A 23,949-nucleotide genomic window follows, 5' to 3' on the forward strand; every position below is an offset into this window, starting at 1 on the left:
CAGATGACATCTACAAGAAGTACATGCACATTTAAAAAGCATTCCATACAGAAACGTTAGTTAACCTACTGCTAATTTAACCTGAGCAATGCAGATATTGACGCAACTTTAACGTTGATCACAGATCCACGAAAAAGGGTCGAGGTCAGATGTACTCTCTTTCACGGACATATATACTTTTTAAGGATACCGTATATCATACACAGTATTTTTCAGCACTATTTAATGAGCTTGCTGATAAGTGAATAAACCATTATTTTTCTATGATACATAAGTGAGAAATTAACATCTCAAAAACAACATAGTTTTTAAACAGTCACTGAATCATGACAATAAAGTCAAGGACATTTCGTAATATCAACATATCTGTATACAAGGGATGAGCATCCAGGTTCTACGTTTTAAAATACAAAGCTTTATATAAATAAGTTACTCCATCGATATCGGATTAGCATAAATATGTTCATTAAAAAAACTAATTCCTGCAGATTTCAACCCTACCCTTTTAGCGTCCATTAGTAGACAAACAACGGATACAAAAGGACTATACAATTAATCAGTACAGAAAAACCCTTAACACAATATTATCTATAAATATGAAGCAATAACAAACGGTAAAAACATTCAAACACAATATTATTCTTGTCTACGAATGATAACAACAACGATTGCAAGCAAGTTAATGTTCTTTATCCCATTATTTACTTCATACCTTCTAATATAAATGGCTGTACATCGTAGAAAATTGTATACATCTCTGTCATTAACAACACAGGAAGGCATTGGATGTGTACTGATTGATAATTTAGTCTTAGATGCATGATTTTTTTTATTAGTTGTTAGTGGCTTTGAACTAGCTGTCAGTATTTGCGAATACTCTCAGATCTGTAGTTAGTGTCTTTTTTTGTACCAAGTCAGAAATATGACAGTTGTTGTCCATTCGTTTGATGTGTTTGTGCTTTTGATTTTGCCATTTGGGACTTTCCGTTTTTGATTTTCCTCGGAGTTCAGTATTTTTGTGATTTAAGTTTTTGTCGACTCTGTGTAGTATTTGTATTTGTATCCATCTGATGAGTTAAGCCTTTTTCAACTTATTTTTATAGTTCGTTCTAATGTTGTACTGTTACACCACTGTCCCAGGTTAGGGGAGGGTTGTGATCCCGCTAACATGTTTAACCCCGCCACAATCTGTATGTATGAGCCTGTCCCATGTCAGGAGCCTGTAATTCAGTGGTTGTCGTTTGTTTGTGTGTTACATATTTTTTTTTCGTCTATTTTTTGTACATAAATTAGGCCGTTAGTTTTCTCGTGTGCATTGTTTTACATTGTCATTTTGGGGCTTTTTATAGCTGACTATGCGGTATGGGCTTTGCTCATTGCTGAAGCCGTACGGTGACCTCTAGTTGTTAATTTTTGTGTCATTTGGTCTCTTGTAGAAAGTTATCTTATTGGCAATCATACCACATCTTCTTTTTATATTATATTGTGCAATGCTCTGAACAAATGTACAGTATAAAGCAAGAAAAGCATAAATGGATTGAAACAACTCCATGCAGTTGTGCTTTAATAAAAGAAGTCATTTATGTAACTATATGTTTGATTTTGTATTGTCCACTCTAATTCGATATACGGAAGAAAAAACACAAAGATCAATTTGAGTTGTCTTCCAGTTAATGGATATTTCATATCTTGTATTTTGATTCACAATTTCTCCCGATAAATAGTTGTTTATCAAAAGAACAAAATGGACAAGGAAGCTTCTTACGCAATGATTCACAGATGAAGTTTCGTTTTTCGAAGTTTAACTAATGTCATTATGACATGGTAGACTGCAGATGACAACGGATGGGATGCATTTGTCGTGACTCGTTTTGTCTTCATTTACTGTTGTTGGTGATTATTCACTATCTTGAAAACAAAAAGGACACCATGAACTGATCAGCATTCGCGATCGGATAAATCGGAATTTATCCACAGGCTTGTTTTTTCTTTGGTATTTGCTGTCTCAATCACTTTGTTCGGTGTTTAATGAACTTTTGTTGTTTTTTTTCATTTTAAATTGTTTTTTTTTTATTGTTTCTTTTCTTTTTCGGCGTATGATGTTTTACTGTCTTTTATCTGAAATTTCAAATTTGAAAAAAAAAACATCTATAACAAAACATTTCCTCTGAACAAAGTTTTTACCAGTCTTTATGACCATTGTCTCTTCCCTTTAAAGTATTTCTGCCTTGCTGTTTATATTAAACTACCACTGCTATCAAAATATACAAAATGAAAGATATAAAAAAGATATTTGATTAATTTGTTTAATACCACCTTTAGATTTTTTTTATTTTTTCTAATACAAAACTGAGTAAAAAGAAAAGTCGATGAGATGAGTTTTTTTTAACCTGATTACATTCGATATCGATTAATTTTAAAGGCCTCCTATAGTTAAATAAATCACCTGAATTGAAATGAAACCGCTTCCAATCACAAGTTTTTCTAAAAATGGTATCGTGTTAATTCAGTTAATGCATTCAATAAATAAAAAACATTGGTCGGAAAGATTCGAAAAAGCTCAAGAACAGTTACTTCAGCGGTATTATAACGCTAAAAATTAAAACAATTACGTCGTAAATTTCAAGCATTCAAAGCTGGATTAACTTTTATCAGGAAACTTCAAAGCCGAATATTATAGTCAAGGATGTATCAAATAGAAACAGAAACATATTACAAAAACCTAGATGTTGTTTGATTATCTAGATGACAAAAATAAGTTTAAGAAGGAAACCAACGTTTTATAAAGGTCTTGCGTCAGTGGTGCTTTTCTGGCTGGATTTAATAACTTTCCATATAAAAGTCAGTGATGTGTTTTTTTTATAATCGTTTAAGGAAATTACAATTATAATGCATATTGTCAAACAAAAACACATAGAAACGATGCGAGCTATATGTTTGAAAGTGGCAAAAACAAAACAGTCTGTTTCATCCTAGGTCAATCAAGCATGCGGAAAATGGAATCTTGCATTACCGAGCATAGCTTTCGGACAATTACGATTTCATGTACGAAAAAAGAGAACTGTATGATAATATTTTGTACTACGTCTTCCTGCAACACCGTATCGTTAAATACCAGTCTGAATATCATAATTCAAAGTCAAAAGATAAAAAGCAATGTTCTAGTAATGACTAAAATGTATGACATAACCAGAAAAATAAAAAAATACAACTGAAACAGTAAGTCTCCCTTCATACAATGCTAAACATTACTGTTGAAACAAAAACACATGAAACTTGGAAGACAAGACATAAACAATCTTCGAACACTTATTATTTTAAATATTGCTTACGGATGTATTCTTCTGACGTTTCAGTCTCGTTCATGAATTATTTCCAAAACATGTGATACAAGTGGAAAATATCAATGAATTTAAAAATGCTATAATCAAACTTGACTGTGAAACAAATGTGTATTTAAAACAAGTAGTTTTTGTTTTGATTAATACTTTTTTTTAATTCTATTACCAATCAAGTCAGTCTTTTTAGCCAAAATGTTGAAAAAATGGGTGAGGGGTACAAGAAATGATTTAACCAGAAACATGTACATCTTATATCACTTTTTTCTTTTCAAATTTCTTAGAAATGTTTTTTTCAATCATCATCAAATTAGAAGCCTGGTACATTTGATAACTATTATAACAAAACAAAATGACATAAACGGCATTATGTTCTAAACACAGAGAAAAAACAACAAAATATGATAAAACTTTCTTATATCAACACCTACCTATAAGTTAAATTTATTCAGATTGGTCCACTTTGTTTTTGTTGAAAGTATAAAAGAAATTGTGGAACTGTGATTTTTTTCATGATAATAGCCCAAAATGGGAAAATCATCAAAATTGGGTACTTTCAAAGGGCTGTAGCAAAAAAAAAAAGAAGTGCACCACCATATAATTTTTTCTTCACTCATTATTTTATTTACAATCGTAATAACCCAGGTTAAGAAAAAAAGTTTAATTCTAGAAATTTTTGGCTACTCAGAGATGTACATCCTTTAAGTATTATGTGTGTATGGACGAATCTAAAGAATTTACACATAACTTGATGTTGCCAATTGCAAATTGTTTTTATTTGCATTTAGTCTGTGGTGTTCATCCGTTACATGCCCAAATTGTTTGTCTTCAACTCATATAGGTAGAGTGAAAACATTACATTTAATTTCCGGTATATCTCCAGTTGGTTATCCTGTTATACTTCTAAATGTATAAAATGATTATTAAATGCTAGCTAGTGTAATTAAATTGGTATTGTTAATATTTTTGTACACACAAAAGCATATCTTTGACTCTCTAACTTTTACTATCAGGAACGAGAAAAGGTTTTTGTTGATCATCATTCATCTCCTTTCCATAGTGTATAGAGTTACATAAACTATCATCATCAAGTTTGTTGCTAGTGAAAGTCATATCGCAGCTTCTTTTCTCATCTACGTTATAATTTCCTGAAACGATTGTAAACATATTTTTACAAGATGACGTTTCCAGTTGTAACACATAGAGTCTGAGATTTAATGATGCCAACGGACTAATGTGTATAAAACAATATGAATATAAAGAGATGAAATTGTAATCAAATGACAAAACCAACCGTAAATATATATTGGGTCTTTTTATCAATAGACAGGTTAATGTCCAATAAAGCAAACACTAAAGTGGAAACATCAAAATAACACTTTAAACATTTAGAACGTCTGAACCATATATCTATTAGGTTGTGAATAATTCTAAAAGAACAAATCATAAATGTTCCTATATTCTGCAAAAAGACGTCTTTTGACGAGGTTACAAATTTTAAACATAACATGCTCGCGCTGTGAACTAAAATCACACTGACTTATGTTTTCATCTTTTGTTACAAAATCTAGCATTAACTTGTAACGGGAATCAACTAACTATATTTGTCAGTAATTTTTGGATTAATTTCTATTTTATGCTTATGGTTATTGTTCATTTTAGGGATTTAAATAAAATACTACTCATCGCAAACATAGAACAGCTTTATTGTCCCGTTTTTATTGATATTCGACATCCCCATGGCCCTTACGACTTAATTTTTGTCTTTTGAAGGTGTGTTTAAGTTATATTTTTAAACATTATTTGTGGTTCTTTTTAATGCATTATGACAAACACCAAGCTAATCATTTTAAATATATGTGTCTAAAACATGTGAAAGGTAATTAATACATTTTACAGTGAGCTTTGAAATGTTCTGGCATAATCTATCAGAAATTGAAGTGTTTGCCATCTTAAAGCATTTTTGTCATATGTATTGATTTTTTTGTTTTCAAGACGACTACACAATGTTTGCATTAGTTGCATACACATACAGCTGTGAAAATATGAAAAAAATATACATCAAGGAAATATGATTTAGCTTATGAAATACATACATTTACATGTAAACCGGAAGGGCATGTATCATATTTAACAAAGATAAAAATAATGTCTTTACCGGTTTGTTCTTTTGATTTTCTTCTTTTGAGTATTATCCAAGTAACCATACATGCTACAGCTACTACTATGATTAAGGAAATCAACAAACCAATCAACATCTTTTTGTCTGTTGTTGTTTCATCTATGAATAATTAAAATCAAAATTGACTGTTGCCATATGTATAGTAGGATATGTATATATATCTGAAGATCCAGCAAACACTCCAGTTTTCTATAGCCAGACTTCTTGTTGCTACGTCATAATTTTTCTATACATTGATAAGTAGATAGTTGTAAAAATTTCTTATTTCCAATTTAGCATTTTGCATTTAAGTTGGAACTGAACAAAATCAACTTAGAACCGAGTAGTATTAAGTGGAAAGTACGATATCCTAGTTGATTAATAAGTGATAATATAAACACAAAAAAAAGCTGGAATACTTTTCTTAAATAAAGGACTGCATAGAATCTAAAGCATAATATCTTACTTTTCACTTCACACATCATCGTTTTTTCAACTGGTATATGATACTTGATTATAAATCGACATGTAACTTCCAAATCATCATCGCAATTCGTCGAATTTGGTAATGCATTGCGCATAAAAACTTTATAATAGATGTCCTTTCGTCTAATTAACTTCACAATCTTGAATGGTATATCTGTACCCTAAAAGATGATATTTCATGACTACCCTTATGTGTCAAAATGTTTAAACAATTTATATACCCAATTCTTAGACTAGGGGGGGGGGGGGGGTGTAACAAGAAACATTTAATTAGCAAATAACATTTAATTTATTTATACATTTGTTATACAGTATAGATTTATTTCGTATCTTCAAGTTTTTCAGATCTATCTAAACGTAAGCAAATAGTATAGATTTACTTGTGTTTTTCTGAATTAAAAATTCACACAGTATTTGTTTCTGACATAATCAAATTATTTAAAATCTATTTGTGCTTTATTCAGAAATTCGAGTTATATGTCAATTTATTTATTGTCTTTTCAAATTTTTGTGTTTAGAAAATTGATGACTTTGGACAAAGGTTAACATTCTTTAGATCTCATTAAATCATTGATCAACATGACTTTAGCTTTAGCGACACTTGAGTTAAACATTTCATGAGTTTGCAAGTTTACCAAAATTTTGTACAAATGCTTGACTTGGGTCAACATGTGATACAGTTATTGCCAGATATCATTTCGGGTCGTTTAGGTCATTTACGCTATGGTTGCGTTTGTATTTATGCGAGGTCGGAAATTTCAAGTCCTTAACATGGTCATGGAAAATTGTAAGACGAAATAAACAGAATCAACTGTTTACCGTGTATACAATAATTTGAAAATTTCTGAACAACGAAATCTGTTTTCCTTTAAATTTGTAGACGACAATCCATTTTACACGTTTAACTTTAAGGATGTTCGCTCCTCTTGTTTTTGAACTTTTGACAGATATTCGGAATCCTCTGGTTTTATCCATCTAGTGCCATAATAAAAATTTTGCCCACTAACCCCTACTTTTCTTTTCATAATATGATTAAATATAGTTTAAAATGTCATCTTTGAAAATCTTATTAGATCCTTGTTATTTCTTCATACTTTTAGACAGAAAAAAGATGCCAATGTTAAATGTATGAAAAATCTAGAGAGAATCATTTCCCGCCAAATTTTCAATGGCTTATATCTCAAAAACAAGCACACGGACCCTTCATTTTTATCTGCTTTTTTACTTCCTTTATTTATATACTATCAATTTATAACAGTCTTTTAAAAAGCTTATTTTTTTGAAACACAGTAGCGAACATCCTTAAAGGGGACGCACAGTCCAAGCGATGGGTCTATGATATAGGTTCACTCACCCTACCAGTTATTGTACAGTTTGGAATTGGGTAAACCTTGTTTAAATGCAGCTGTATTGTGAGCATTCCATCAGATGTGTTGGTAAAGATTGTAGCTCTTGTGTCATTAGCTGGAGGATCTAAATTGATATCGATTTTAAATAAACTATTAAGGTGGAACCAAACACATTGATTAAAAATAATTTGGCTCGTTTAATCTTCATAAAATTTTGACAAAATATTTATTTTGATCCTTTGACAAAAATATAAAAGTATTTAAAAAAACTTGAACCATACACTTTATCGGAAGACTTTCATTTAATATTTAACAGTTTGACAAACATTAATTTAGATCATTGAAAAGCTTAATATTTCCTGAACAATAGAATTTGTTTTCAACTTACATTTAACTACAACTGTATGTAATCATTTCAATGCTATGTATATTGTCAAACTTCCATCTAACTACAGAGAATATTTTTGTAGGGGCAGATTTAAGTAGACAAATTTATTTTCCACTGGAAGAAATATATTTACTATATTTGCTCACGAAATACAGAACGTAACAATGTGTTTTTAAAAAAGAGCACATATCTTAAAATTCTTATATATGTAACTAATATTTTCAGATAAATTAGGTACGGACGTACACACATGTAAAATTTATATGCGTTTAGATATCAAATTGAGAATATAACGTTGAAGTTATAATACAGGGGAAAAATAAGTATCAGATGGGTCTATACAAAGAAACAACAACATTACATTTTATGACATTTTAATCAATCAACAACGAAATTATAAACAGATTTGCTGATATTAAACGAACTGTTCTATATCTCGTTTTGCAGTATGCTGTAGCTTGATATGTTCTTATATGAATATCCAAAAGATTCATTATGCCATAATGTTGAATGGTTGCAGGTTACTAACATGGAGTTTCTGAGCATCGAACTCCATCATAAACCTTAATAATGATAACACCACATACGGTATATAAGCCATTGCTTCCTAACTTTAGCTCGAACGGATACAAAATGTAGCATACATTTCATATATAATGTATGTGATACTTACTTTCAAAATTGTGTTCCGATATTTCCAGCTTTTTTGTTTGTGTATCAAAGCCATATCGACATTGATATTTACACTGCAGATCTGACTCTGATATATTATAGATCTTCAGTTCAAATTGATTTCCATTTTGTTGAATCTCTCTATATTTATCTGGATTTATTGGGTGGCCATTAAAACAAATAAGTTCAGAACCTTTCGTCCATTGCCTGATAAGTCCCCCGTTGATGGAATCTATACCATCAACAGTACAAAGTAAAGATAATGTCTCTCCTATACGTATAATCTCTGGTTTTAATGTCCATGAAACTGTAAAATAATCAATATACTCCTACTGAAAATTAAATTTTGTTGAATAGATAGAGAAATCAAAATTAAGCCATGTGTATTTTCTCTGATTTGTTCATTTTTAAGGCACGAGCATGGTGTTAGCTCCAAATAGATCTGAACCTTTATACATATATACCATAAGCATGTTAGTACGATTTCCTGGTTTAGAATTAATATATACTGAACAAACAGTAGAACACACTCGCGAGGCACTCCAATATCATATATTATTTCCGGAAAATATATTAGTTCATACATTTAAACACGAAAACCAGTTGACGACAATTGATTGTACCACTTTAAGAGGGACTGTCAATGCTAAGTTATGGTCGATTCAAAGCTATTGTATTAAAACTGCAGTGTTTAAAATCATTCCTGATGGGAGCAAGCTCACGTAAAGTCCAATGAAATGAGATTGAACAAGGATAATACAAAAGCTTTGCACGGTAGGTATAGTATCCGGCTAGAATCGTGGTTTTTCTAGTGAATCTGTCCATTTTTTTCGAGTGTAGATCGGGCTTTTTCGAGTGATAAAACATGCGATCAGGTCAATTAAATGCTAATTCGTAATTAAATTATTCTTTTACATGACTACCCATCTTATTTTGAATACTATACATGTTTTGAGTAACAAAGAAGCACAATTTCCTTGTATTTAACCATTAAATTCAGTGTTTGTTATTGTCCGGGTATTTTCGAGAAGAACTGTGAAACCGCCCGGGTTTTTAAACAAATGGTCCGGGTTTTTTAACAAAAATTTTAATAAGAAAAATGTATTCTTGACTTTAAAAAATGATTTTTCTAGTTTATAAATGTAATTTAATGAAGGAAAATATCATATATTCTCAATAAGTAACCAAAACATATTACTACGTTGATTAAAATTAACAATTTTCAATTTAATGCAAATTTTCTGTTCGGAAAACGTTCTACCATAACTATCCAGTATTAAATTATATATTTTTGGATTCTTTATTAAAAGGTCCTTAGAACATAGTGCAGGGGACTCATAATCTTTTCAACTGCATTTTATGGTACTTTTGTTGTCACAGTTAATAATTTTTTCGAGGTGAACCCCGGAGTTTTCATACGGGACGTATTATGGTATACCGTTGTCCGTCCGTCCGTCCGTCCAACCGTCCGTTGTCAGCATGTCGGACAATAACTCAAAAAGGCGGTAACCAATTTACATAAACTTCGGTGAATTATTTATATCTATTGAGGCATCCTCCCTTTAGAATTTTGAAAATTTTAGATTTTACGTTTCCGAGTTATGGGATTTAATTAAACAAACTAGAGGCCCTAAAGAGCATGTGTCGCTAACCTTGGTCTATGTGCTGCAGTGCATATTAAACAAAGTTATCAAAGGTACCAGGATTATAATTTAATACGCCAGACGCGCGTTTCGTCTTCCTAAGACTCATCTTCTACATTAAAGAAAAGAATAGAATTCATGACAAAATTCTCTGTGTTGGTGATGGTGACTTGTTTGTAGATCTTACTTTACTGAACATTCTTGCTGTTTACAGTTATCTCTATCTATAATGAACTTGGTCCATAAGTTTCAGAGGAGAAGATTTTTGTAAAAAAAAGATTGCGTTGCTCATGATCCGCTATCCTTAACATTAAAATACAGTTATTAAGCTGCTCAGATTGAGATCTGTTCAACAGCAATTATAACTCTCGACGTATATATCCTAGCATATCACGGGACAACACAATGAAAAAGTTAACCGGACGACGACGACGGCCAACGACGACGGCCAACGACGGACGCCAAGTGATGAGAAAAGCTCACTTGACCCTTTGGGACCAGGTGAGCTAAAAAGGGGTGATTTTAGTTTTCGGACAATATGTTTAAAGTGCTTTGAGGAGTTTTAATGAAACTTTGGTGACTGCTTTATATAGATTAAGGTAATCTCCCTTTTAGTTTTTTTTAATAAATTTTTGATATGACATTGAGAAATAATGTATAGCTTCCATAACGAGTGAGAATGGATATCGCTTGATATCAACTCGAGTTATTTAATTTCAATATAATAATAAACGAGCCTCCGGCGAGTTAATTATTACTATTTGAATAAAATAACGAGAAGAAATTACTTACTTACTTACTTACTTGAATTAAATAACGAGAGTTGATATCCAGCGATATCTCATTCTCACAAGTTGTTAAACCTATTAGTCGTATGATCAACACTCATTGTGTTAAATAAAAAATTCCGTGAATCGTTGGTCTAGTATTTTGCACATGAAATGTATATCGTCGTAACCTTTGATGGTCATCAATGACCTAACGAATAGCCAATGGAAATGCCGTAAAGTCGTCTTATGATGGTGGATAAGCAAATTAAATTAACGCAGATTTACGTATCATTTTTCCGTAAGAAACCTACTGGACAGCAGAGAAGAATCAGAAAAATGCTATGTAATAAGAAATATTCTACTAAAAGAGGTATGCCCCCTGCCCCCACAAAAAAAAATTGCATCAATAACAAAACAAAAAAAAAAACCATTCACACACTCAATCCGACCAGTTTTTATTCCCATTGTAAATAAAATCTGAACTGAATTTCATATATAGTTATAATTCAGCTTAATTCACTATTTGTACGTATGTCCCAATCCAAATTGTCTATGCTTACATTAGATTGTTGACATCATGAATATATACTGTATATAGATATAAGAAGATGTGGTATGAGTGCCAATGAGACAACTCTCCATCCAAGTCAAAATTTATAAAAGTAAACCATTAAAGGTCACAGTACGGTCTTCAACACGGAGCCTTGGCTCACACCGAACAGTAAGCTATAAAGGGCCCCCAAAATTACAAGTGTAAAACCATTCAAACGGGAAAACCAACGGTCTAATCTATATAAAAAACGAGAAACGAGAAACACTTATGAACCACATCAACAAACGACAACTACTGAACATCAGATTCCAAGATACATGTAATTTATAAGATGTGACAAACAACAATATATACAAATGAACGATACTTGTTTATAAAGTGTAAATGTTAGTACACCTTTATCAAACTGATGAATGCATTGGTTTCGTGCCTTAAAAAGTACACAATTTGAATCCTTTTTATTGTTTTTAAACGTAAATACACTAATACATAGCATTCTAAGCTATAGGAAATTTGTAAAATCACTCGATAAAACACGGACGCACTCGAAAAAGCCCGGACTGCTCTCGAAAAAACCCGAACACATAGAAATGAATTTAGTCTCAAAATGTCGTTTTCAATGCAACAACAAGAATTTTTGGAAAGTGTCTGTATGTCTAAGGATATATGGATTCCATGTATGCATTTCCATCGACATTTGCATTTGTATGTGTATGACAATGGCTTTATTCTGTTTTTTAGAATAAAAGCATTGGAAGTCTTAATTCAACTTTTTTAACGAAAAATAATGTCGGATTGATAATATCTTTTTATCTCAAATACTGACACACCTTGTATATCCATGTATATTAAACTTAAGCTTCTATATCACGTCTTGTCAGAAAGGAAGTCTGTTTGTTTACATTTTTGATCATATTCACTCGAAAAAAAGTGGTCACACTCGAAAAAACCCGATCAAATCACTCGAAAAACCACGATCCTAGCCGGACACTATACCTACCGTCTTTGCGTCAACCATAACTTAGGATTGACAGTTACAGTAATACAATTAATTGACGTCAGATTTTATTCGTGGAGTAAACCGGAGGGCCCGGAGAGAAAAAGCACAAGGTAAAGAATACATACATTATATATACACACCTTAAAAGTGTATACATTGAAATATCAATAATAAAAATGTTTATATCAAATTAAAAAAAAAAAACCCAGTTAATCCAAGTAGCAATAAATATTTCGGATAATAGATATCCTTCATCAGGATGATGTAAAATGAATCATACCAATCTTTTTCTGATCTCCAACATGTAGTAGTTTGTGTAAATATATATTTTGAAATTTAATTGGAGTGCTCATCTGTCATCTTATAAATATTAACACAATCTTTACTACTGATTTTTTATGTATAGATGGGCAGCCACGTTAATATACGTGTAGTATTGAGTTGTTTTGTTTTGCAGAATTTTGGATTAAATTAATAGTTCAAAAATATGTCTGTAATACTGAGCTATTTTCAAAAAATAAACATCTGATGTTGTATTAAATCGATACACCTATTAACACCGACGAAGGCTTTTTGTTAAGCCTAAATATTTATCAACCTGATTTTATAGCATCAATTTCGTATATAAACACATGTAACCATCTTATATTGGTATTGTTGAATGCATATTCTAAGACTTCTTTATGTTGATCCCTTTGTATGAGCAGTAGCGCCTATTCTAGAGAATCCGGTAAATGTACTGTATTATAACTCTATGATAATATTATCCCAAAAGCATGAGTTCGAATCCCGGAGAGAGAAGAATAAAAATTTGCTTCCGCAAATATGCAGATTTAACATTGTTGTGCTGATTTTAGCGTAATTACACTAAATATGAACACTCATTATACTAGTACAATATGAATTATACTCACCATTTGCATACACTATTTCTATGATGTCACATAAAACAAATGTGATGACGTGGGTATATAATTTTGCCATTTTGTGTCCTACCTACAACATGTACAATAATAAACATTGCAAACAGATAACCTTCTAGCAGGCGAAATGTGCTACGTACTACAGTAAAAATGAAGAACGAAAAAGTTGTAAAAATATATACATGAGGCTGGGACACAAATTTAAGACACTAAAAAGGAACGGTTGTAAAAACAGCATTTACCTTCACATTCAATATTATTTTGTTAAGCCATATCGGAGTCAAAAAGCGATACTTATTTATACTGCTCCCGACGGTGGCTTCGGCGTCAACAATATATAATTTTGTGACTATGTCAGTTTATGAAAAAACCCTTGTGGTAGGTAATGATATTTAGTAAGCATTTGTATTAACATTAGAAAATCTCATTTCCATGAAGATTTTTTTTTACCGCCTCCTCAGTCATATTCTATTGACTTTGATCTTTGCGTCGTGCTTGCTCCTAGTGGAAGAGTTCTTGGTTTGATCCTGAGCTTGTCACACCAAAAATCTTGGACATTGGTATTTGCAGCCACTCCGCTAAGCACACGAGATTGAGGAGTAATATATGGATATTGTGTACGAGCAAACCGACACGTCGTCCTGTGGACCGTTACCATGTTAGCTAACAATATAAAACTCCGGCTAAGCGTATCAGTTTTAAATAGTTGAGTTCATATTCTTATCATATGAGTGGTACTATGACAGATAAGTGCATGTTCTTCACGATGTCGAGGATGATAAATCATTAGCTGATGCATCGGTAATAATAACACATTAAAAAATTGAACCAGTTTAAGACATGAGTGTTTCGCAAGCTGTGGATTTCAACAATTTAGAGACGTTTGACATAGAGATTTTTAATTCTTAATCCGCCTCGAGATACTGCCGAGACTGTACCGGCGCCCATTTCTTCGGACAATTCTGGTGTTGAAGCAACGAATCAAAAATTCGAGCGTGTTGGCCATTCAGGCGATAAAATGTCACAGGACCACACTAAAAATGCTAAAAGACGTACAAATACTAAAGGGGTAGTTAAAATTTCAAATTTTGAGCAATTTTTCATTTTAGTTTATTTGTTGGAAATTTTTTTTTTTGCAAATATGTTCTGTTTCAAAAATCATATTTACTTGTTTCGGCTCCCTCGGAATTTAGGAGTGGACATTATTTTTTTTTTTTCTCTTGTCGAATAACCTGCAGAGATTTCCTTTTAATGTGTATTTTTATTTGAAACCTGATAAAATTGAGATTGATAAAAAAAAAATGTGGTATGAGACAACTCTTTTCAACCGAGAAAACTAAAGGCCTAACTTAGGTACAAAATAATGAACGAATAACAAATAAGTAACACAGCAACAAACGAAATCCACTGAATTACAGGCTCCTGACACTGACACTGTGAATGTTTTTTTGTAGGTGTAATATTTTCTCAAGGAGGCGGAGCTTATCCATACAATGACAGTTGTAGTGTTTTTGTTTATTTCATGGCTGTTTTCCCTTTGAGATGTATAGGCCCATGTGACCTTTCATGCAATATTATTTGGTTGCTTAAAGCTAGAACATACATTATTGTACATGCTTGTCGTCTCTATTTCATTCCATAAAAGATCACAGGAAAGAAAAAAGATTAATGTCACAAAAGAAAAACAAATACGGAAAGAAACCTTTTTAAAATATTCGGATCATCATGAAAAGTCAATGTCACCTTTTCAGTCGAGTTAATAAAGAATAAAAGGCGATGAGGATTTTACATCAAATTAAGAATAGAAATGGGAATGTGCCAAAGCGACAACAACCGACCAAAGGACAGAAAACAGTCGAAGGCCCCCAATGAGTCTTCACCAAACCGAGGAAATCCCGCACTTGAGGCGGGCTTCAACTGCCCCTATATATAAACAAAATGTGTACTATACAGAAGATATGATTGCCAATGAGACAGTTCTTCACAATAGACCAAAGACACAGAAGTTAACAACTATTTGTCATCGTACGGCCTTTAACAATGAGCAAAGCCCATACCGCATAGTCAGCTATGAAAGGCTCAGAAATGATAAATGTAAAACAGTTCAAATGAGAAAACTAACTAATTTATGTATAAAAACATGAACGAAAAACAAATAATTATGTAACACAGCAACAAACGACAACCACTGAATTACAGGCTCCTGACTTTGGACAGGCACATACATACATACTATTCAGTGAAAATGGACGTCACACTTAGCCTCAAAACATGTAAATGAACTAAAATAATATATAAAAACACACACACAAGGCTAACAAAGGCAAGAAGCTCCAGACTTGGGACAGGTGCAAAAATGCAGCATGTACATACTTAGTACATGAATCTAAACACAAAGAATACAAAATAAGACATGTAGTACATTGTAGATAGCAAAGTTTACTGTCTTCAGCAAAAAATTATAATATAATATCTTACGCATTTTAGTATGTCAATCTCCAAAGTACCTCGTGTGAAGATATTTTCATAGATAATTTCAACACAGTTCACCAGATATTTGAAATCATCACCAAGGCCTTAAATAATAATATGTGTACGTACTTAAAAAAAATGAATATTATACAGTCACTTAGTCCTTGAAACATTTTAACGAAAGATTAAACAAAAATATCGATTATGTTACAACATAAATGTAACAGCTGGCATGAGTGCTTTTATTTATATTTAACGTGACTATTGATAACGTATTTTTCATGTAGCCATATCAATAGTATTTTATCATATTATGTATAAGTCTGAATACAGTGACACATCCAATGATGCGAGAACAGTTATGAAGGAGGGGGAGGGTAGGACCTTTATTAGGACTCCGGGATAGTCAGTTTTTTAAGTTCCTGATTTCGAGAACTAGCTATATATGATCCTCGAAATTTTGAGACTTAGTTTGATCGAGACACGGGTTTAACGGTCAAGAATTTTGAATTGTCATCTATTAGGGCTCTTGTTTGAGGACACAAAAAAAATAACAAAAAAGGAAAAAAGGAAAATTAGCATTTGTGTATTGATACATGTAGAAGGTTGATGTTTGTAGTTTTAGCAGGTATGATCAAGTATCTATAACATTATGAACAATAAATTACACAAAATAATTTAAAGAATACTCAACAATGACAACAATGTTTATCAGTAATGTCAGTAATTTGGTAATGGTCAACTGGCCGATACCTGTTTTTCTTTTTTTTTTATAAGATAGGAGTTTGTGTATTTCAAAGTTTTTGGTTTGCTGTTTTATTTGTTGTGTGCATATTTGTTTGTTTATGTTCCCTCGTTATGCGGAGCAGAAACTGCTTACTCTACCGGAGCAACTGGTTTAACTCCTGTTATTGTAGGAGTCCATGTGGTCAATGTTTTAAAGTTTAGGTGTTCTATGTTCTGTGTTGTGTTTGTGATTGTTCCTTATGAACCCATATTTATTTGTTTAACAGTTTATGTTTTGACTACTTGGATATATTTGCACATTGATTGTCAGTCTATGATTTTAAGACTTTGATCTTCTCCGAAGATGATTTTGTTCATCTTGGTCAAAGTTAAAAATATTAAGAGTATTAAAAATTAGTAAACCAGAGGACACGATTACACAGAAACAAAAGAGTATTAACACAAGGTAAAATGTAAAATTGAGAATGTGTCCATATATATATATTATATGTTTTAAACTAAACTTTCTTGATTATATTACAATTATTGATTAATGTACTTTGACAAAAAAAATTCTTTTATGTTATAGGGATTTTGGGATATTGTCAAATAAGGCCCGGGAAATCGGGATTAACAAAAATAACTTGAGATTTCGGGATTAAGTTTTCAGTAATTGCAGGGGAGGTAATATTTTGACATTATATTCCCCTATGCTGAGAAGAGGTAATACTATATATATATATATATACTGAAGTACAAATAATTATGACGTCTTGAAAGGCTATTATATTTTTTTCTTTGACGCCTTACAATTATGACGTCTTGAAAGTCTGTATTTTTTGCTATGACGCCTTAAAGCGACGATGTAAGGCGTCCAAGAAAAAAATATAATAGCCTTTCAAGACGTCATAATTATTTGGACTATATATACTGTAACATGTTAATATATTCGAACGGATGAATATATCTTTAAAGGACAGTGATGGCATCATGCTGTTCAGTAAATAAGCAGTTAAACATTGGAACTTGCAGTGAATTTTCTGAAACCTTGCATTTTATTGTAGGGGCTAAAAATTGGTCTTGTATCTTTGTTTGTTTGTTCATCCGTTTGTTTACATATTGTCGTATTTATATTTGATTTATCTCCCTTATCCCATTGAAAGAAAGAACTAGTTTTTCTGGTAATGTCGTAGACACTCTTTTCCGTGCACCTGGGTTGCATTTAATTGATTAATTATTTGATGTTTCACGTTCAGTGGGTAATATTTCATGCATATTCAGAACGTATAAGAATTTGATATAAGGATTGAAAAGTGACTGAGATGGCACATCTTTATGTATTTAATTCATCGTATCTATATTTATTTATAAACCACCACAAAGTTAAAATCACAAGTTCATTGCCATCCTACGTGAAGGTGCAACAAATCTATATGTCTCAAAATGTTTTAAATTCATTTATGATGATAACATGTTCTATATACACACGCATGCTCTTATGCAGTCAATCTCATTTTTTTCATGCATCTTCTCGAAAGATCTGTGTGGCCTTTAATAGATCAAGTAGAAGCAGTGTTTCGATTTATCCCAAAATTATCACCAGCATGAAAATCTTAGGTTATACAGGTCCGATAAATCCTAGTTGTTTGTCTGAGCGTATAAAGGCGTCTCAACATTTTGAAGAATCAGCGTTTACTTAATGGGTCAAATTCAGACTAGTAATGTGCACTTTATGGGTGTTAGTGCTGTATAAAACATAGGTCATCAGATTGACAATGGCAGTTGCAAAGTCTTTGTAGAAGAACAGAATACTGTAAACCATTTATTTCCACGGATACTTTATATCGCGTTTACCCCTTTCAAGATCAATTCTCGGCGATTTAATTTCGCACTTTTCAATATTACTTGATGTAATTAGAAAGAAAGATCTAAGTTTTAAAATTTTGCGACGATTTGTATTCGCGTTATATTTCTACTTGCGAAAGTTGCGAAAATAAATGTTGGTTTTCAGTAATAGAAACCTTTTTATGTGAGCATAAATAAAGTTTGTATTTTTCCTTCTGTTCTACTAAAACAAAACCGGTGTATGCAAGGTATTTCGTTTATATGTCACTATGCAGCCTATAAATTAAGAGGATGTGGTATGATTGCCAATGAAACAACTATCCACAAGAGACCAAATGACATGAAAGTTAACTACTAAAGATCTTCGTACGGCCTTCAACAATGAACAAAACCAATAACGCGTAGTCAGCTATAGAAGACCCGAAATGACAAAATTAATGTAAAACAAATCAAACGAGAAAACTAACGGGTTAATTTATGTACAAAACAATAAACTGAAAACAAATATGATATACAACAACAAAGGAGAACTACTGAGTTGTAAGCTCCTGACTGTGAGACTTCCTTCAGTTTCTGACAGCTAGTTCAAAGCCAATAACAACTAATGAAACAAACTGTTTTACAAATAATTCAATAGGCAATACTTTTATTGTGAAAGCTATTTACATATAGAATGATTGGTTGAGTTGCAGAGGACGATGGGCACAGTGTAGGTAGAGTTATTTGCAACTTAAAGATGTATCAAAAGCACTGGTTTGAAACCCGTTCAGGGTAGGAATTATATATATTTACTTTTTTAGCTAACAATGTTAGATATGCAAATTTGTCAGTCCAAGGTATGTCCTCCACTCCGTAGGAATTGGAAGAACTTTTAAATGTAACATCGAAGCAATCTTGCATCTATCATATCAAGCATCCTGGACAACCCTTAGACAGACAAAACTATAGAAATATTCTCTTTCTTACCTTTTTGTCTTCATAAATAAAATATCCTCTTTTACTTTGGTAAAATAACATATTCTTTACATATTTCAATAAAATTAAACCATGTCTAGCAAATTGAATCCTCAGCGTATCCGCATTCGTTACAAATTGAAAATTTTATCATCAATGATCTTTTTTACTGAGTTAACAAAAAATGATTCACTAAAAGAAAATTTTAAATCAATTTATTTGAAAGTAAAGTTAATTAGTTTTATGTCCGATCTTAAAGATTTTCAATAGTCAATGTTAAAGGAAAATTTAACCAGGAAGAGGAAGAGAAAAACAACTATTTATTGATTTAAAGTTGGTAAATAGTAAGCAGTACATCCTTATATTACTAAAAGTTATAAAAAATGATTATGAAAGTTCTTTGACAAGTTTGAAAACAAAATACAAAGAAATTAAAAGATTTCTAACGAAACAGATGACACGGTCGACGTTAAAGCTAAAATAACTCAAAGTACCCTACATTCGCTCTTCGAAGATCAGTCGCAGAAAAAGGATGTGATGTTGGTGGTGGGGGAGTGATAAGCACCTACATTTAAGTCCAATTAATAAATCATAAAACTGTCAATCTGCTGCATCCATTGTTTTATCTAGAGCCTTTGCAGTGCTGTGTATATCCCAGCTCCTAGTATTGATTGCGCTTTTTTGTTTACTGCATAGTGTTTTTCTTGCTAAGCAGGTATTAATTAGTATACACACATGGTATAGTATTCATACCATTACGCGTGTCAGTTTTGTTTTTATCAGTATTCAATGCGCCAAAGAACAAAGTACCAGCGTAATCTATTATAGCTATACTGTGTGTCTATTTTATGCACTTGTTTTTTGCTTACTTCTATCAAGGAGGTTATATGAGACTCATATAACCTCCTTGCTTCTATATATCATTGAGAAATGATGTTTCTTGTTACACTTTTTACAGTTTACAGTTAGCGATACGGTGAGTGTCGTATGGTGCTCAGGAACTGTCTAACCTTTTGGAGCTTCTGAATTCACCCTCGATATTAAGATGGTTCGTGTTGCCCAGTCTGAAGTGTTATAGTATTTTGTGGACTTTCCGTCGTTTCTTTTTTGATGCAAAGGCGTTGTCATGTTTTATTGAATTATGAGTTTTGAATGTAATTTTGGTATCTTCCGTCTTAGCTTGGCAATAACTTCTTATATTATGATCCGCACCTCTGACATATTTCAGCTTTTTATATAGGCTTAGCCCTTTGCGCATACCCTTGTGGACTGCTGTGTTTTGTTGTGTTTTCTTTCTTATGATATTGTGTGATTGTTTCTGTGAAAACACATAGGTTTTTGCAATGGCTAAGGCTTTTAGTGTAATGTAAGCTCAGTCTCTTCATTTGATCTTTTCTCTTTAGTTTTTTAGAATTGTGTCCCCAACTCTAGATCCATCCTCTTCAAGACCGTTCTATTTGGTTTTCATACTGACAATCTTTGACTAAGACCTTTCAGTCAGTATCAACATTTCAAAATAGTCAGTCCACTTTTTTTGGACAAACATCTGACACAATTTCATATAACTATCAGATAAACAATAGTATGGTCGAAATATTTATTTTGGTTATCATATAGACGGGTACATTGAGTAAGTCATACAATTTACGTGATGTAGCATATACCCAAATACAATGTTTATTTACAGGAGATGTCTCGAGTTGGACTCATATTTCAAATGGTTAGTTTTCTTACCCACACGGGGTGTAAAAAGACTATCTGGTACGCGGATTTCTTTAATGTGTTATTGTAACGTGTAACATAAAGGTTGTTAATTCTGGGTTTTTTTTTAAAGATTTGATTGATAAAAAATAAGAATGATAGAATTATTTTATTCATTATTTTTCCTCAGAATACAAAAGCACCCTCTCTATACGTCTTGACCTGTCTGCATATTTCAGGTATGGTCAGCTCAGTAGAAAGTCTAATGATTTTTTTCATGTTTTTATAATCACTATGAATAATATGGAATTTGATGTATATTAACTAATCCTTGTAGTGTTCACATATACCTCTGATAGTGCTAAGAATCATAGAAAGGTGTCTACCTTCGTTGGTTTGACAGAGGGATATTAATGTACATCTTACCTTAACTGTCACTCTCATGTTTTTTTTTGTGACGTATCGGTGGAAAGATAATTTTTACACGAGTACAAATATGTAAAAGGTCTATATATTCGTTAAAAGGTTATGCCGATGGGCACAGTGTAGGTAGAGTTATTTGCAACTTAAAGATGTATCAAAAGCACTGGTTTGAATCCCGTTCAGGGTAGGAATTATATATATTTACTTTTTTAGCTAACAATGTTAGATATGCAAATTTGTCAGTCCAAGGTATGTACTCCACTCCGTAGGAATTGGAAGAACTTTTAAATGTAACATCGAAGCAATCTTGCATCTATCATATCAAGCATCCTGGACAACCCTTAGACAGACAAAACTATAGAAATATTCTCTTTCTTACCTTTTTGTCTTCATAAATAAAATATCCTCTTTTACTTTGGTAAAATAACATATTCTTTACATATTTCAATAAAATTAAACCATGTCTAGCAAATTGAATCCTCAGCGTATCCGCATTCGTTACAAATTGAAAATTTTATCATCAATGATCTTTTTTACTGAGTTAACAAAAAATGATTCACTAAAAGAAAATTTTAAATCAATTTATTTGAAAGTAAAGTTAATTAGTTTTATGTCCGATCTTAAAGATTTTCAATAGTCAATGTTAAAGGAAAATTTAACCAGGAAGAGGAAGAGAAAAACAACTATTTATTGATTTAAAGTTGGTAAATAGTAAGCAGTACATCCTTATATTACTAAAAGTTATAAAAAATGATTATGAAAGTTCTTTGACAAGTTTGAAAACAAAATACAAAGAAATTAAAAGATTTCTAACGAAACAGATGACACGGTCGACGTTAAAGCTAAAATAACTCAAAGTACCCTACATTCGCTCTTCGAAGATCAGTCGCAGAAAAAGGATGTGATGTTGGTGGTGGGGGAGTGATAAGCACCTACATTTAAGTCCAATTAATAAATCATAAAACTGTCAATCTGCTGCATCCATTGTTTTATCTAGAGCCTTTGCAGTGCTGTGTATATCCCAGCTCCTAGTATTGATTGCGCTTTTTTGTTTACTGCATAGTGTTTTTCTTGCTAAGCAGGTATTAATTAGTATACACACATGGTATAGTATTCATACCATTACGCGTGTCAGTTTTGTTTTTATCAGTATTCAATGCGCCAAAGAACAAAGTACCAGCGTAATCTATTATAGCTATACTGTGTGTCTATTTTATGCACTTGTTTTTTGCTTACTTCTATCAAGGAGGTTATATGAGACTCATATAACCTCCTTGCTTCTATATATCATTGAGAAATGATGTTTCTTGTTACACTTTTTACAGTTTACAGTTAGCGATACGGTGAGTGTCGTATGGTGCTCAGGAACTGTCTAACCTTTTGGAGCTTCTGAATTCACCCTCGATATTAAGATGGTTCGTGTTGCCCAGTCTGAAGTGTTATAGTATTTTGTGGACTTTCCGTCGTTTCTTTTTTGATGCAAAGGCGTTGTCATGTTTTTATTGAATTATGAGTTTTGAATGTAATTTTGGTATCTTCCGTCTTAGCTTGGCAATAACTTCTTATATTATGATCCGCACCTCTGACATATTTCAGCTTTTTATATAGGCTTAGCCCTTTGCGCATACCCTTGTGGACTGCTGTGTTTTGTTGTGTTTTCTTTCTTATGATATTGTGTGATTGTTTCTGTGAAAACACATAGGTTTTTGCAATGGCTAAGGCTTTTAGTGTAATGTAAGCTCAGTCCCTTCATTTGATCATTTCTCTTTAGTTTTTTAGAATTGTGTCCCCAACTCTAGATCCATCCTCTTCAAGACCGTTCTATTTGGTTTTCATACTGACAATCTTTGACTAAGACCTTTCAGTCAGTATCAACATTTCAAAATAGTCAGTCAACTTTTTTTGGACAATCATCTGACACAATTTCATATAACTATCAGATAAACAATAGTATGGTCGAAATATTTATTTTGGTTATCATATAGACGGGTACATTGAGTAAGTCATACAATTTACGTGATGTAGCATATACCCAAATACAATGTTTATTTACAGGAGATGTCTCGAGTTGGACTCATATTTCAAATGGCTAGTTTTCTTACCCACAAGGGGTGTAAAAAGACTATCTGGTACGCGGATTTCTTTAATGTGTTTTTGTAACGTGTAACATAAAGGTTGTTAATTCTGGTTTTTTTTTTAAAGATTTGATTGATAAAAAATAAGAATGATAGAATTATTTTATTCATTATTTTTCCTCAGAATACAAAAGCACCCTCTCTATACGTCTTGACCTGTCTGCATATTTCAGGTATGGTCAGCTCAGTAGAAAGTCTTATGATTTTTTTCATGTTTTTATAATCACTATGAATAATATGGAATTTGATGTATATTAACTAATCCTTGTAGTGTTAACATATACCTCTGATAGTGCTAAGAATCATAGAAAGGTGTCAACCTTCGTTGGTTTGACAGAGGGATATTAATGTACATCTTACCTTAACTGTCACTCTCATGTTTTTTTTTGTGACGTATCGGTGGAAAGATA

At 32.1% G+C, this 23,949-nt stretch overlaps 1 protein-coding gene across 5 annotated transcripts; it reads right to left on the reverse strand.

Annotated features, from left to right (window-relative positions):
• Positions 1-1,535: 1,535 nt before the first annotated feature.
• Positions 1,536-22,052, reverse strand: LOC127717939 (uncharacterized). Of its 5 annotated transcripts, none has more exons than XM_052223817.1 (7): positions 21,784-22,052; positions 13,275-13,356; positions 8,396-8,701; positions 7,340-7,458; positions 5,966-6,146; positions 5,497-5,619; positions 1,536-4,486 (listed from the first exon to the last, which is right to left on the reverse strand). In XM_052223817.1, exons 1-7 carry the CDS (start codon positions 21,832-21,834, stop codon positions 4,335-4,337), a joined length of 1,014 nt encoding a protein of 337 aa, XP_052079777.1. In that variant the 5' UTR covers positions 21,835-22,052; the 3' UTR covers positions 1,536-4,334. The 5 variants fall into 5 exon arrangements, with proteins under 5 accessions (XP_052079777.1, XP_052079776.1, XP_052079779.1 ...); XM_052223816.1 differs by lacking the exon at positions 21,784-22,052 and adding an exon at positions 19,293-19,561; XM_052223819.1 differs by lacking the exon at positions 21,784-22,052 and adding an exon at positions 15,885-15,945.
• Between the last annotated feature and the right edge of the window lie 1,897 nt (positions 22,053-23,949).

Source organism: Mytilus californianus, unplaced genomic scaffold (genome assembly GCF_021869535.1).
Source record: "Mytilus californianus isolate M0D057914Y unplaced genomic scaffold, xbMytCali1.0.p SCAF_10, whole genome shotgun sequence".
In the NCBI taxonomy this organism is placed as follows: domain Eukaryota; kingdom Metazoa; phylum Mollusca; class Bivalvia; order Mytilida; family Mytilidae; genus Mytilus; species Mytilus californianus.

Coding starts and splice junctions, on each gene's coding strand:
- LOC127717939 (XM_052223817.1), bottom strand. CDS start 21,834: ATGTTATTTTACCAAAGTAAAAGAGGATATTTTATTTATGAAGACAAA. Junction 7,459..8,395: donor ATCGGAACACAATTTTGAAA/GTAAGTATCACA, acceptor ATATCAATTTAG/ATCCTCCAGCTAATGACACA. Junction 5,620..5,965: donor GATGATGTGTGAAGTGAAAA/GTAAGATATTAT, acceptor AATTATTCATAG/ATGAAACAACAACAGACAAA.